Raw genomic sequence first — 16,767 nt, forward strand, 5'->3', positions numbered from 1 at the left:
GTGTGCGCATGGATCTCCCAACTGTCATAGAGTGCAATGACATTATGACAAATAAATCTGAAATACCAACACCAGAGATTGCCCTCTCACATGCTCACCTTGAACAAATTGCTCCTTACATTCCTAAACTGGATTCTGAAGCTTTAGCTTAGTCTTGTTTAGTCATGTTTATTTTGAATATGTCAATAAAAACAAACAATTCTGCAATTTAAAATCATAGAGAAAGACATACAAAGTGAATAACAGATTAAAATAGCAAAAAAGAAGCAAAAAACAAAAAACAAAAACAAAACAAGCTCAGATGATGATCCTGCTGGGGAGGGACGTGATACGAGTGCATAAGGTGAGACAGCAAGTCAATGGGCCCCATGATGCACCCTTTGCTCAGCGTCTGGACTTAGTCTGGGTAATTGTGGGTGATGGGTGCATCGACAACGCTCACAAGCCGAATCTAAGTGTCTTCAGAACCCATATCCTACAAAATGGACGACCATCTCTTCTCACACCTTGCCATAACAGCAGAAAAACCAAGCTACGGCGGGTGTGGTCAACTCACACACTCATCAAAGCCTATGCCAGCTGAAGACCAGCTCGGGCTGACAGTGTTTGAACATACAAGAAATGACAACAAGTGTGCTATGTCTTTTGAGGATAGGATCTTTCTAAATATTATGGAGAAAGAAGTCCATCAGGATGAAAACAACAATTGAGTAGCTCCTTCGCCATTCAGGTCGCCTCGTCCCCCTTGGGGCAGCGCCAGTGACAATAAGAGGCAGGTTGTTGTTGGGAGAGCTGTCCAATGGGGTTCAGGAATGGGATGCCCCTCTTCCTGATGACAAAATGGGAAAATGGGAAGCATGGAAAGCATCACTCCAGGAGCTGAGCAGACTCCAAGTACCCTGCTGCTATGCACCAATGTCGCTTTCAAGATCTGTGTACACAGAGCTGTGTCTCTTTTCTGATGCCTCCAACTGGGCCGTAGGGGAAGTAGCCTACCTACGAACTGTCAATGATGAGGGTCATTGTGAAGTTGGCCTTGTGCTTGGAAAAGCAAAACTCTCACCACAGCCAGAGCCCACAATCCCCCGTCTGGAACTGTGCAAAGCGGTTCTGGAAGTTGAAATAGCAGAGATCATCTTAGATGAACTGGACCACAAACCAGATGCAGTGAAATTCTTTTGTGACAGCAAGGTGGTTCTTGGGTACATATGTAATGAATCAAAACGTTTCCTTGTGTATGTACATAATCGGGTGCACCGTATACGCCAGACGACTTCCCCCAAGCAGTGGCACTATGTCCCGTCAGAACAAAACCCAGCCGATTTGGCCACCAGGTCTGTACCTGCGTCGCAGCTCATGGATACTATATGGTTCAAGGGTCCTGACTTCCTTTACAAGCCTCAAGAGCCTGAAGTGCATGAGCGCTTTGAACTGATAGATCCTGAATGGATGTGGAAGTTAAACCACAAGTGACTGCTCTTGCTACCCACATGGAAGCCAGCGGACTTACCTCTCAACGTTTCCACCGCTTTTCCACATGGAGCTCTTTACTGAGAGCCATTTCCTTCTTGGTTCACCAGGTACACTCCCACAGGTCAGGCTCCACGGATGCATCACAACACACATGTAAAGGATGGCATCGATGCAGCAGGCCCCGTACTCCTGAAGAACTAGCAGCTGCCAAGAGGATCATCCTTGAGTCCGTCCAAAGAGATGCATATCCAGACGAGTATGTTGCTCTTCAGAAAAATGGAGAAGACTCCAGTTCGAGTTCCATCTTGAACCTTGACCCCTATATCAGTGATGGTCCGCTGAGGGTCAGAGGACGCCTCAGACATGCTTCCCTTGAATCAGAAGTAAAAATCCCAATCATCCTCTCAAAGCAAATCCATGTAACCAGACTGCTTGTGAAACACTATCACACAGAAGTGAAACACCAGGGGCGGCAGTTCACAGAAGGGGCCTTTTGGTCAGCTGGACTGTGGATTGTTACTGGCAAGAGGCTAGTTAGTTCCATCCTCCATCAGTGCATAATCTGGCGGAGCTCAGAGGGAAGCTAGAAATACAGAAGATGGCTGACCTCCCTCAAGAACGGCTCAATACATCTCCACCCTTCACTTATGTGGGGCTGGACGTATTTGGACCGTGGACAGTGGTCACTAGACGGACTCGCGGAGGTGAACAGCAAACGGTGGGCCATTCTGTTCACATGTATGAGTACTAGGGGAGTACACATCGAAGTTATAGAATCTATGGATACTGCCAGCTGCATCAATGCACTGCAAAGGTTCTTTGCAGTTAGAGGCCCAGCACAGCAGCTCCGTTCGGACAGGGGAACCAACTTTGTTGCCGCCAGTTTGGGTCTAGGTATGGGACGTCCTGATTAAAAGCAAACCCGAATGCTTGCAGTATCTCCATAGCAACGGCTGCACATGGGAGTTCCCCCACACGCGTCCCACATGGGCGGAGCATGGGAGCGTATGATTGGAGTAACCCGCAGAATCTTGGACTCCATGCCATTGCTGAATAAAAATACTCATTTGACGCATGAGGTGCTTTGTACTTTGATGGCAGAGGTATCGGCAATAATCAATGCAGGGCTGCTGGTACCTATCTCATCGGATCCCTCCTCACCAATCCTGCTTTCCCCTGCCATGCTCTTGACCCAAAAGCCAGGGCTGTCTGCTCCACCAGGAAACTTCACTTGTAAAGTTCTTCTCAAATGTCAGTGGAGACAAGTGCAAGCGCTTGCGAACGAATTCTGGGGCCGCTGGAAAAATGAGTATATCAGCACTCTTCATGCGAGACGCAAGTGGCAAAGGACTCAACGCAACCTGCAACTCGGAGACATTGTGCTGTTGAAACAGAGTCAAGCTTCAAGGAACGAGTGGCCTATGGCTCTGGTAACGTCAACCTTTCCAAGTGGTGATGGTAAGGCTCGCAAAGTGGAAGTGAAGACATCATCTGAGGGTACTTCAAAGACTTACCTGCGGCCCATCTCTGACGTCATCGTTCTCCTGGAAAAGGATTAATCAAAAAAGGAGAAAACCCAAGGGAAGACTCAAGACGACACAGATGTTACATATTAGTGGCATTGATCTATGCCAGACGGGGAATGTTCTGCTCTCTGATTTAAGTAAGTAAAAATACCTTAGATTTATATTGCTTGTTGAGTGACTTTTATTTTGAAATAATACAGGACGTTGTAAGCCCTGTTGCAAATGTGAAAGTGAAACTTAAGTTCAGACTTGTGCTCCATGAAAGCTTCTCCTGTGTCTTTTGCCTTTCTCACATCTACGAAAGCAATGGCTGTAAGTTTTTTGGTTGTTTTATATCTTGATTTATATGAATGAGCGACTTAGGTTACTATCTATGCATAGTGTTAGTTTTTTGATGTGCAGATTTGAATTAGCAGTAATTATTTCTGGGTTTGTCATGATGCTAATTTACAATTATGTGACACTACAATACTTGTTAGCATATGCTTAGTGCAATTCTGTTGATGGCTATCACTAGAACTTTTTGCTAGCTGTGTTGAAATCACACTGTAAAATTTTTATGCTAGCTAAGAAACATTTTAAGTTTTGCTGTTTTTTGGCTGTCTGTTTAATTACGTTAACATACCAGCCGTATATAACATGTAACGGGAACAGAACACTCCTCCTATTTTAATAATTAACAATAACAATAACTTAATTGATCCCCAAAGGGAAATTCACTTGTCTGGCATCTCATCTACCATTTACTGAAGAAAATTATGTTTAATTATGTGTCATAATAATTAAGTCAAACGAGTTTAAAAGTTATACTCAAAAGCTACCACACCGATTTTTCATAACTTAAAAAAAAAAAAAGTCTTCTCTGCATCTTCATCCATAAATAACCTGCTCTTTTATTAGAAAACCATAGATGTGGGGGACTCTATGCTTTATGGTGGGTAATGACAACATCAATTATGTTATAATGAAATCATGATAACAAGATGTGCTTCAAGACATGTAGGTATAGCAGTTTGTATATAATATACTATAATTATTAATTAGACTTTTCACTTACACTCTATTATATCATTTACCGAGACTCAACAGTTCCCACCATGACAAGGTTTATAAAAGGCAGAAACCTGGAACTTAACCAGGCCCTGTGTGGATGTATAATGATGTAATGATATAGAGGGATATATACTGATGTGATGTTCAACAGCTTGTAAACATGAAGTTAAACGAATAAATTGGAAAAAAAATAAAAACACAGAGATGTAAACTTAATAACATTTAGTTAATTAGTAAAATGTGAGGATTTGGTAAGGAAGTGAGAAAATGAGGACGTGATGGGAAGCAGTTTACAAGGCTCTGGCTCTCACATAATGGGCAGCTTTGAATAATGTCCTTTCTGAGCTCTCTGCTGCATTTAGCTTAAGGATCGTTCAGAATTTGAGAGTTAGGGGATATCCAACAGGGAATTCCATCCAATGCACTCTTTGTGGAACTGATCACCTTCCCAAACTTTGAAAGAGTGAACAAGTTGGTGGTGGAAGCTACAACTTATTTTTACGAGTTCATTCATGTGTAAGTGTTCGACATGCCAAACGGATCAGAGACTGATCGGTTCACCTCTTGAAATACAATGGAAGATTTGATTTTTGTGTATATCTGTACTGTTTGATGGTTATATAGATCATTATTATATAGAAAGGTAGGTCGTACTTGCTCTATTGTATTTGTTTCTTTTTTCCTTTAATTGCCCTCTGAACTTTGCAGATCCATCTGAGAAGGTTAGCCTCCAAATAATGTCCAAGGGGCCCATAGTAGAAGGAGATAACGTGACGTTGAAGTGTCATGCTGACGGCAACCCTCCACCCAATTCCTTCCTCTTCTACATTAAGGTCAGTCAGAGACCTCAAACAGAGCCACTCATGACCAGTTAACACACCATACATTTCAAATACATGTTTATGCCCCCAGCTTGGCATCGGCAGTGATCTGAGGCCTTATGTTTTCAGGTTGTCTATTCCCATTCTTGTTAACAAGATATCTCAGGAATGCTTTAAAGCTTCAAAGTTGCCAAATATATCTAATTTAACAAAAGGATTAACTGATCAGATTCTGATGTTCAAAGGTCAAAGTACCAGTCACACTCTATAGCAACACCTGGAGTGAATGTTTTTTCATATTTGGCACTAAGCCACTAAGTTTAAAAAAATACCTTGCGAGTATTTGATGGTCAAAGGTCAAAGGCAAAGTCAAGAATGTATTTAGCCATAACTGAAGAATTCAAAGGAAATGATAATAAGACTACTGTCAGACAAATGCTGAAAGTATCCTTTTATAAAAGAAGTTCCATTTACAATATCAACGAATAGACAAATGTAAAAGGCAAGAAACAAAAGCAATAATTTGACACACCATTATAACCCAATAAGACCAGGCCAGTTGCAAATGCAAATTATTCTGGAACAGTTGATATCCAATTGATATCCAATTTCCAATTTCAGTTAAGATCCAAATTCCAAGGGGCATTATCACAGAGTGTATACCAAAATGTTTCTGGATGCTACAACCAATCAGAGTCATAAAATGTGTGATAGTGGTGGGCTGCTGTGTTGGTTGCTAGTTCAAACTTCCAGTTTTACTTAATGTATACAAAGACATTTTGCAAGATATTATTGGCATGACTCTCTTACCCCTTTTCTCTTTTTAACAGGGCCAGAAAAAGCTGGTGGAAAATTCCGACACCTACACTTTGACTGCTATCAGCAGAGAGACTGCGGGAGAATACAAATGCTCCTTGGCTCACAATGAGAAAATTGAGGCGGTCCAAAGTATTATTGTTAGCTGTAAGTACTCATGACATTTTCAGAGCCTTAAGCAAGCCGGGAAAACAAAAAGCTCCGGCACTCACAGGATCAAGTAAAACTGACTTTAAATGTGGGTCACGGATGAATGCATTTCGGCTCTTATGCCGCCTTCAGCATCATCCTTAGCATGCCGGACCAAAACCAGCAGGGAAATCCCCTTTAACAGACCTCCCACTGCCGTCCCTTGCTCAACCTTAACCATGAGCAAAAAAAAAGCAGCTTCATGAGAACTCCATCACACTTTGTTTACCTTGATTGAAAATTCCTAATTGAATTTAAACTTTGAGAGTCAGGCAGGGAGGAAGAGCATAGAGGGCCAGGAAAAGAGAGGATAACTATTTTGAGATTTCTGACATGGAGTGAATAAAGTGACAAAAGGTTTGGGTGGGTAAGGAGCTAACTGATAAGCTGTTCTTCCCTCCTACCATCTACCAGTATTCCCTAAAGTAATTACTCCCTCGTTCCCAGTTTCTGAGCTGTCACTTGAAATGTGCCTTGTCATGACTTTAACAAGTTTGACACAGTTTCCCTCCTCTAGGTGCTGTATTGCAGCTTCAGTGCATTTCATAAGTCTTAAACAGAAGTGTTTTCATTTCAGCTGCCAAGTGTTAAATTGAGTTTGTGACTGGGAAAAGAAAGGTAGTTTAGACAAATAAGAAATAAGTGCACTGCTGCTGTTAGAAAAGCCAAATCTGACTATTATCTACAGTCCTTTACCAGTTCTTCCTACAACCCCACTAAGTTCTGGAAAATAGTCAAATCTATCTCCAAGAAACGTAACAATACTCTACCTAGCTATGTTTTAAATGGCCTACATCAGATAACTGATACTCCTACATTTGCTTCATCTGGTCATCTATTTGAAAGCCTTGGTATAATCGATAAAGGTTTCTCGGAAGAACAAAGGCCATCGTCCCCTGTGCCAAGTGCTGGAGTAAACCAGTCCTTTAGCCTAACTCCTGTTTCCACTAGGACAGTAACTGATGCCTTACACTCAGATTTTCAATCTCAGCATTACTTCTGGCATCATTCGTACAGTCTGGAAGACTGCCTTGCAATTCTGATTAAAATGATTATTGTTCAATTTCGAAACTATCATGTCCGGCTAAAATACTTGAGTCTCTTGTCAATGAACAGTTGAAATCCTTTTTATTCACTCATTCCATACTAACTCAATTTAAGTCTTGGTTCAGGCCTGAGCATAACACTATTTCTGCAACCTCACTAGTCATTAATGACATTGTCTCAGCATTAGATAATAAAAAACACTGTTCAGCGATTTTTGTTGATTTGTCTAAGGCCTTTGACACATTTGACCACTCTCTGCTTCTACACCAACTTAATAAATTAGGTTATGATAACAATAGTTGCAAGTGGTTTCAAAATTATCTCCCTGACTGGTTGCAGTGCGTTGAGATAGGTAATGTCCTTTAAAGGGTGTACCTCAAGGTTCAGTTCTTGGACCAGTGTTATTTAATATTTATATAAATTACATTACCACCTCATTATACAATTTCATTCTATCTTTATGCTGATGACACTGTCCTTTATGCCTTTGCCAATTCCATTCATGATGGCACTTCATTCTTCAGCTATCGTTTAACCTGCATAATTTGAAACTCGTCCTATATACACACATATATACACATCTATACAGTGTATACTGTATATAAACTGAACAATGATGGTTCAATACTAATTCCCTTAAATCACGACAAGAATTATTTTAATAATGTGTTTCAGTGAGTAGCTCATATTTGCCTTTTGAAATTGAATAATTGAATGTATTGAAAATAGTCTTGAGTACCATTATCATGGTGTGCCAAACCATCCTCTTTGTGTCTTGTTTTCTCAGACCTGGATCTGAGTCTTAGTCCCACTGGTAACATTGTGAAGGCAGTAGGGGAGACCTTGTCTGTGAAGATGGAGAAGACTGCTTCAGATGATGCTAAAGTGTCATGGACAAAGGTAATAGTGTTGGGGTTGAGTCAATGATCAGAGAGAAGTGACATTAAACTATCGAAAGAAATTGAAGACTCTTAACTCCCTGTTACATTCTCTTTCGCCAGAAATAAAACCTGATTGCAAAAACTTACTTTGAGCAATAATATGGTGGTTTGACCCTGATGATTTCTTTATCATCGCTCACCTTCAGAGCCCAGAAGGTAGTGTCAAACCATTTATTCTAATCAGTGCATCTAACAGGGAGCCAAACCTAAAAACACATAAAGAAAACACACATGCACGTACATAGCAGGGTTAATTTTATTAGTATTGTTGAAGGAACACTATTGCTCAAAGGCTTATCCACAGCCAAAGATTAAAATACTTTTAAGATGTTGTTGAAATATCATATCAGTTTTGTTTATTAAAAAATAAGAAAAACAAAGATAATGTGCTTTTTAGTGTAGTGTCATTTAGCAGCACAAGTAGGATATACTGTATATTGTGATATTAAAACAAATTAGGAAATACTGAAGAATAGTTAACGGTGCCCTTATCACACTCGGTTATGAAAATAACATTGCTGTGACCCTGAACAGGAATATCGAACTGACATCCTGCATTTGAAATTACTGTTGCATTTCAATTTAAGTTAAAGTAACACAAAACAATTGTAAATTGAAAAATTGAATTCAGTTTTCTTAAATTGTGTTTTTTGTTCTACAGATCAATGTACAATTACAATTTTGAAGTCCATTTTTCAATTATCCTTTTGCGTGAATATTGAAAAATAGAAAATCGCAAAGGTTTTATTTCTTTTGGTGTGACAGGCTGCCTGAGGGGGCGGGGCTATACAGAAAAGTTTTAATGGGGGCAGGGCAACTCATAAGAGTTGGATGAAGAAACTGAATAAATAGCATTCACCATCAGTCCTGGCTTACTTTTCTTTGACTGGACTCTACATGCAATGTGTCCATGCTTCAGAAACACTTGCAGATGCAGCCACTGCACAGAAAACAGATCCGTGTGGGTTCATGAGACCCTCAGAAAGAAGAAAGATCACATCGAGTACCACCAGCTGGCCCAAGAGCTTCGTCTGGATGATGACCACAGAAGGCCCGCTTCTCCATTCATTCAATTGGACAGTGAGAAAAAACGGCAATTATGTCGGGTGCTTTTCTGCTTGAGTTGAAGTTTTTTCAATGTGAGGCGCACAGAGCAGAAAAAATGCGAGGCGCTCAGCAACGCAAAAGCAGCTCGCAAAGAACTTCCCTCTCATTGAAAACAGCCCCAACTGCTAAAATGTGCTCGGTCTGATCGGAACCTTAGATTGTCAGTGTAAAGTTGATTAGCTGAGAACTCCCCTTCCTGGCCCTTGTAAATGTATACTGTGAGTCAGGAGAAATTGGTGCTACACATGTCTAAATGTTTCTGCTGCACCAGCCGCTTTGTGATGTAACCAGGGCTGGTGTGTCGGTTTAACAACTGACCATGTTAAGTGGCAACTTTTAGAGTCGGCTGATAACAGACAATTTATCTGAAAAAAACATTTTTCTTAGACAATTCTGTGTGAAACGGACAGTTACATGTGTTGGAAACTTTAAATACAAAAATCATCTTTATGCACTCAAATTATGGTCACAAGTTGATTTGGTTGATCTAAACAGAAGGACATACATACATACATACATACAAAAAAAAGAGACTCTATCAGCACCAGCCGTTACTGCATAAAAAGGCTAACGTTAGCTACACATGCGTGGCAATGACTGGATGTAATCCTTGAAAGAAGGCGTAATGATAGGCGAGACAAATGGCCTCCAGCCAATCAGACAAGTTAAGTCGGGTGTTTAGTCCCGCCCCCCAAATACCACCTTTCCGACCTTTCGAAAAAATTCCACAAATAAAAAATTTGAAAAACAACTGCAAAATCTTAATTATACATTGATCTGACAAACAACAAACACAATTTTAGAAAATTTAATTGAATTTTCCAATTTTTTATTTTTTATATGGAAAATTGAACTGATGAGTGTTACACGGACCCAGACTAATGCTGTGACTTGTTTTCAGAATGGAAAGGCAGTGAAGGAGCCGGAGTTCAGCAAGTTGACCTATGCTGATGCAGGAGTCTACATATGTGAGGTTTCCATGGGCAGCCTCTCACGTCGTCAAAGCTTTGAACTGGTGGTAGAAGGTGAGTAAGTATCTGTGTGTTGTAGTCAACGCATGATTACACATTAGCTGAACACTGAAAATGTTCCAAACTTAATTAAGACTGTAACAAAATAATGTCTTTGCATCATAGACAGTGTTAGGCAGTAACGGCGCTACAAATAGCAGCGTTAGTAGTTAACTACATTTAGCTACGAAGAGTAGCTTGGTGTAGTGTCACTTTTTCAAATCAATCAATTAGCTTTTTATAGCTTCTCTCTTTTATTTATTAAGTAGTGCAGTAGCATCCATGCAACTTACTTTCCCCCTACCCCAAAGTTGCAATGCACGGAGCTCTCTGCTGTGGTCTGAAGTTTAACTGTTAAGGATTAGTACATGACTTTACCACATGCACAGACGTGTACGTGTAGCGAACAACGGTACTTCCGTAAGACGGTGACATCACTGTTTAATCCTTTAGCAGATGCCTGTGACGTCTCTGCTGGGGACAGCTCACCTACAAACGTCACAAACTTTAAAAACCATATAAATTATTTAGACAAAGGTTAACCTGAATGGCAAAGTTTTTTTTCCAAAAAAAATGGTGGCTGTGTGACAAAGTGAGCCAAATGCTGTGGGATAAATTGAGCTGGTTGTTCAACTTACACTATCATAAGGCAATACAGTTAAGTTTCTTTCTTTGGTAAAAAAATATTTCCCTATATGTAGCTATAGCTTTTAGTTAAGATCAGTCCCTTAAATGCCCTTATAGCATAGACTGTATAAATAATGGACGTAGTCTCTGTGACATAACCCATTGGTTTCTGAAGAAGCGTTTTGGAGCCCGAATTACGCCAGCGCTGGGGGTCGCCATATTGGAAATGCCAGAGCCGGCTAATCCAGAGACGGGCAAAGAGGCAGAGCGCGACCGAGTACCGACTACAGCCTATGGCTGAGCTCTATGGGCAGGCCGCATGAATCAGCCAGCTACGACTATGAAGCTAGGCTATATGCTCCTCAGCATAGCTAGCAGTTACAAGCCATAGACTATATAAATAATGAATGAACTAGTTTGACTTTGCCAGGAGGAGATTCTGTTTGTAACGGTGACTGACTGCATGTGTTTAGTTATCAGACTAAAGAAGTAGCGGAATCGCTGCTCGCTCACCCGGTGAGAGAGTGGCGGGCCGACACGTAACGGGAAACGTAAAATAACCGATCTTCTCATCACTACGGTCCGCTGTAATCTCTCCGGGGAAAAGCCAGCAACTCCTGACTCCTATTTACTGGCCGACGATTAAATAAATGTTTGATAAACACTGAACAGGCTCACAAGCAGCTAAAGCGAGCACAGTACACCTGCTACTTAGTGCTAAAAATACAATAACATTAGCATTTAACTTACCGAAAAGCTGGAGCTCAGACTTCTTGCACGGCCATAAAGTTCTATAAATCCCACAGAAAGACAGATTATTTGTCCAAACTTTGAATGAAAAAATCCCCAAAAGGCTCCAACAACACAAACAGGTGAAGTTAAGTTCAGTGACTGTGTGTCTGTGACGTCTAGCAGACAGCCAGCAGGATCCACGTGTCACTCAAGTGAACCGGCCCTATGATTTAAGGCTTAATATAATTAAAACGGGTGTGTAATAAAAAAAAATCACCCCCCGTACAGTTATCTTGAACAATAAAATTAGGTATTTATAATTAAACAGTTTTTTGTACCAGGCTGTAAACATAACATAAAAATTGGCATTTTCCCACCTGCTGTAATGTTATTTCTTGTTTTCTGGAGCCAGCCTTAAGTGGCCACTCGAGTAACTGCAGTCTTTTGCACTTCTGCATTGACTTCATTTTTCACTATCGGAGGTTGCGACTTGCATTATAGTAGCATCGTAAATGAGAATAGCTTAAAAGTAGCAAGCTACCTTTGCCGTGTTCAGTGTAGTGAAGCTTAAATTAATGTGGAGTAACTGGTAGCTTAGCTCACAGTCCAACACAGATATGCGTTTGCTGCTCTATTTCTATCTCTAATTCCATTTGTTCACACACTTGGCCAATAATAGTTCTGTGTTAACTGTTCTGCACCAAAACCACCAAAACAAATTCCTTGTATGTGTAAACCTACTTGGCAATAAACCTGATTCTGATAAAGAATGAATAATTTGTAATTCCCATCAGGAAAGCCTGTGATCACCAGCCTGACCAAACACCGTGCCGGTGATGCCAAATACAAAGTTTTGACCTGTGAGGCCGAGGGAGTACCGGAACCCAGTTTCCAGTGGAGTGTCAATGGCACAAATGTAAGAGCCAAACATGAGTGTTTAAGTGCTTATTTGTATATGTAGTATCTTATGTTACTCTTATGTTATGTTACTCTTGTATCTTATGTTACTCTTATGTTACTACGTTGAACGTTAGCAGCTAATACTCTAACAAAGAGCAGTGATATTGATATTGTTATTAATGTAGTGGGTCCCCCGAACCAAGGGCTTGTGATTTGAGTGGGTGCCTGGGAAATCGAATGGGTCCCTAATAAAATCTTTGGTATGGTATGATCTGGTTATAATTGACATATTCAAAATTTTCAATATTCAAAAATTAAAGAAGAAAATTCCAAATCGGAAAAGTTACTGTGAGGTTTGCATGACATACAAAATTCAAGTAAAAAAGTGTTTCTGTTGCAACAAAATAAATTATTACGCCGTCTGTCTGTCTCTCTTCTCTGCTCTCTGTCTGTCTATCTGCTCTGCGTCTGTCTCTCTGCTCTGCACTCTGCTCTCTGTGAATGAGAACAGATGCGCAGAAGGTTGAAACAGCAACGCTTTGACAGCAAGGTTTCTGATACTACTATAATACTGATATTTCAACACAAGTTTGTTGTTCACAATGTATTGGTCTGTAGGGGAAAGATAAGGTGCATCCCTGGGACTCATGGATAGTGAGTTTACTGCATCCTTTCAGATTTGAAGACGCAGAACACGTACCTAGCAACATCACTGAAAGAGGCAACGTTTTTTTCTGTTGGATTCAGGTTTGCTGGCATGGAGCAGGATGTTCTGTGTTCACTTTTGCAAATTGAGTTCAGCTTCACTGTGTGACGATGACTGCTGCAGTATTTTCTTCACATTATCTTTCTTACCACCCTTTCACCCATTCCTCACCTGTCAGACAAAGTACAAAACATCCCTAAGAATGGAAAAGTCTATAGTGTGTATGCATGAGGTTGCTCCATGTGCTTAGCAGGTTTTAGCCCAACATTGCTTCTTTAAGTCCATTATTCCTGTGTGTTTTTTGTTGTACGTCCAGGAGGAAAGCTCCTACATCAGCGGCAAGGCCACCCATAAAATCACTGTGATCCCAGGGGTGAACCTGACTGTCACCTGCAGTGTCACCAACAAGCTGGGAGAAGATTTCATGACCATCAATGTTTCCTCAGGTAAGAAATGCCTGTCAGCATCTTGGTCGTTCGGCTTTGTTTTAAATGTATCTCTTTAATTATGGGAAATTAGGTGCAATGATGCTGATGCATGGTGGAGAACAAACACATCTTTGCTATGACATTGCATTTTGTGTTTTGAGTTAATATATTAGGCCTACTAGGCTAGTAAGGCATAGTTAGCTTTAAATCGACTGACCATTTTCGCAGTAAAAACAATTAATAGTGATTGGCAGTATTCTCACATTGTGGTTGAACATGGGGAAAAAGTATTGATTTCTTTGCTCATCACACTGCTATTCTATGCAGCGTTACACCAATGAAGAAAGTATCCCATTGCTTGTTATTCTTTTCTTTTTTTTTTTTATTCTGTAGGATAAATTGCCATAAAAAACATACTTCTCTGTCATAAGAGACTATACTATAATTGCTTTTTTGTACTTTTTGTAATTATAAAGGGAAGTAAAGATCAAGGGAAATCGGAGAGACAGCCTGCAAACAGGCAGGAAGCATTAAGGATTACGTTTTTATCTGAATGGATGCTCACTGATTAGAACCTTTCCTTGCCATGTCTACGTGTTGATGTTTTTTGGTGGTAAACTGTAAACAAACTGTTGTAGAATGTATACCCTTAGTCGACTGAGGGCCCGATCAGACAGAACGCGTTTTAGCAGCTGGGGGCGGCTTTTTTGTCATAGTTTTCAATGAGAGGGGCGCTTTTTGCGTGCTGCTTTTGCGTTGCAGAGGGCCTATTTTGCCTTTTTTTTATCTTATTCTATTTAAGTCTTTTACTTATTTTTATCCTAGTTCTATGTTAATTGTTCTGCACCAAAACCACCAAAACAAATTCCTTGTATGTGTAAACCTACTTGGCAATAAACCTGATTCTGATTCTCGCGTTTTTTTTCACTCTGTGCGCCTCATGTTTTTAAGGAAACGCTCTGAGCGCCTCGAGTTGAAAAAACGCAGAAAAGACGGGGTGTTTTTTCTCATTGTCCAATCGGATGAAAGGAGAGGCACAGTTGCTTTAAGAATGCATTGTTGTATTCTTTCAAATGTTGTGAGGCATACTCAGCAAACCTTTTGATTGCATGATTTTGAGGCTGCATACACTTTTAATCACTTTTTGTTTGGTTCTAATTTTTTATGTTTGATTTCAGTTTTTCAGGAAAGAAAAGAGGAGAAAGGTAAGATTGTATTTTCTTTGCATATATAAGATTTTCCTCAAAAATATGAAACTGGTCATTGGAAATTGAACTTAGTGTAATCATGGAGGATCCTCCTAGGTGAAGTGATGAATATTGGTCTGTTTATATTAATGATGCTTTCTCGTCTGGAGAAGGCCATCATTTTAATTACATGTAGACATAGATTATAGATTATAGATTATGGGCTGCTATTTTGTATTTTTTTTTTTTTAAGATTTTTTGCCTTTAATTGATAGGACAGCTGAAGATAGACAGGAAATGTTAGGAGGAGAGAGTGGGGGACGACATGCACCAAATGATCGGCGGACCAGAAGTTGAACCTGCGATCAGTGCAACGAGGACTGTAGCCTCTGTATATGGGGCGCCTGCTCTACCAACTGAGCTAAACCAGCACCCCTGCTATTTTGTATTTAAAGCATAGGTTTTGTTAGTAATTAAACACCTCTTGTTTTATCCAGCATATTTCAAAGATGATAATTCAGTAACTCAATGTAGCTGATGTAAACACATGTGGGTAACAGGTAGGGGTGTAAAGATTCACTGATGCAAATCGATAACTGATTTTAATGTCAAACATGTGACTGCATCAGTACACATGGTTATGATTTTTGTGCCTGTGTTTGCTCTGTAAAAAAGCTAATTTGTGAGTGCTGTTGTCTGTTTTCAGAGTCTCAGGAGGAGTCAGGGGACCAAGCAAAGCTCATAGTGGGCATCGTTGCCGGACTTCTCATAGCTGCTGCTGTGGTGGGACTCATCTACTGGCTCTACATGAAGAATTCAAGGTACAGAAAACTTGTGTGCATATCTGTATTTTGCATTTCATTTGTTTTACAGTACATATGAGTCTCTGCGTGAGACGCGGTGCTTCAGCTACCTGACACCAGGTCCTCACTGGTCCGAAAGGAATTTTTATGTGAACCCGAACTTGCACGGGGGTACGGTTGGTTCTCAGGTCCTAGAGTCTTTGTAGACCCATGAAGACGTCATCCTGACAAATCTTTCTAAAAAGAAGAAAAAAATCAGAATTTATACTTTATAAGTGAGTTTGGAGTATTAATTATTCAGTTACTCAATGAGTGTCAGTTCAGGGTGAGAAGGTTTCTCTGTAGCAGAAGTGCATCACGCTTTGTCTTTTCTGTATTAACTGCAGACAAGGAAGCTGGAAGACTGGTGAGAAGGAGTTGGGAACACCTGAGGAGAGCAAGAAATTAGATGAGAACAATCACCCTGTTTAAAGCCATTCAAGCTGTGCTACATGGGATGAAAGAGGTAAGAATAGGCACCTTTATGTACATGTAGTATGTACAGTGAGTCACATCAAATCACTGTTTGTTTCATGTGCAAATTTACAATAGTTTAATTTGGACATCTTAGTACCTTCCTGGAGTCTTATTTTCGTAGGTTTGGCTATCAATCCGAACAACAGAGCTTTTTTTATAAGCTTGAGACAAGCCACATAATTTCACTCCAGAGGCCAGATGCATAACACTGTAGATTCATGACCAAAGCAAAGACAGAAATCTACATGAATGTCCCAACACCTGTTTCTGCTTCATAGTCTCAATCACTTAAAAGTGGTGCACATTTTAGAGTGGCCTTTTATTGTGGCCAGCCTAAGGCACACCTGTGCAATAATCATGCTGTCTAATCAGCATCTTGATATGCCACACCTGTGAGGTGGATGGATTATCTCTGCAAAGGAGAAGTGCTCACTAACACAGATTTAGACACATTTGTGAACAATATTTGAGAGAAATAGGCCTTTTGTGTACATAGAAAAAGTCTTAGATCTTTGAGTTCAGCTCATGAAAAATGTGAATAAAAACAAAAGTGTTGCGTTTATATTTTTGTTCAGTGTAGTTCAATTAGTACATTTAACAGACAATGACAGTTTCGTTTAAGTCCAAAACTAAGCTTCTTATAGTGCCCTTTTCTTTAAATTATCATGCATACCTTTGAACCATCAGCTGCAATCATCAAAGGTTCACAGGTTTTTAGTCCTTTGTTTTAATAGTCATGGTTATATGAATCATGAAGCAGATCTTGCTTGCTAAAATCAGTCCTCCTGGCCTTTAAAAGATTGCTTTGTAATGAGTTTCAATGTAAATGATGAGGGACAAAATCCACTGTCTTTTTATCTACTCAGACTGCCAATAACTTCATAA

The 16,767-nt window shown here is 40.2% G+C and overlaps 1 protein-coding gene across 1 annotated transcript in view; it reads left to right on the forward strand.

Moving 5' to 3' along the window:
• Window positions 1–16,132, forward strand: part of alcama (activated leukocyte cell adhesion molecule a) — an 80,850-nt gene extending 64,718 nt beyond the window's left edge. The window contains exons 7-15 of the mRNA XM_069677084.1: window positions 4,761–4,885; window positions 5,704–5,836; window positions 7,713–7,825; window positions 9,875–9,998; window positions 12,137–12,258; window positions 13,265–13,394; window positions 14,555–14,581; window positions 15,270–15,384; window positions 15,753–16,132. Of these exons, the coding sequence (XP_069533185.1) occupies window positions 4,761–4,885; window positions 5,704–5,836; window positions 7,713–7,825; window positions 9,875–9,998; window positions 12,137–12,258; window positions 13,265–13,394; window positions 14,555–14,581; window positions 15,270–15,384; window positions 15,753–15,837 (974 nt within the window). The 3' untranslated portion in view covers window positions 15,838–16,132. The remainder of the gene's footprint in view (window positions 1–4,760; window positions 4,886–5,703; window positions 5,837–7,712; window positions 7,826–9,874; window positions 9,999–12,136; window positions 12,259–13,264; window positions 13,395–14,554; window positions 14,582–15,269; window positions 15,385–15,752) is intronic.
• The last annotated feature ends 635 nt before the right edge of the window (window positions 16,133–16,767 follow it).

Source organism: Semicossyphus pulcher, unplaced genomic scaffold, assembly GCF_022749685.1.
Source record: "Semicossyphus pulcher isolate SPU_LCO1_2020_fin unplaced genomic scaffold, fSemPul1.0.p SCAF_10, whole genome shotgun sequence".
NCBI lineage: Eukaryota > Metazoa > Chordata > Actinopteri > Labriformes > Labridae > Semicossyphus > Semicossyphus pulcher.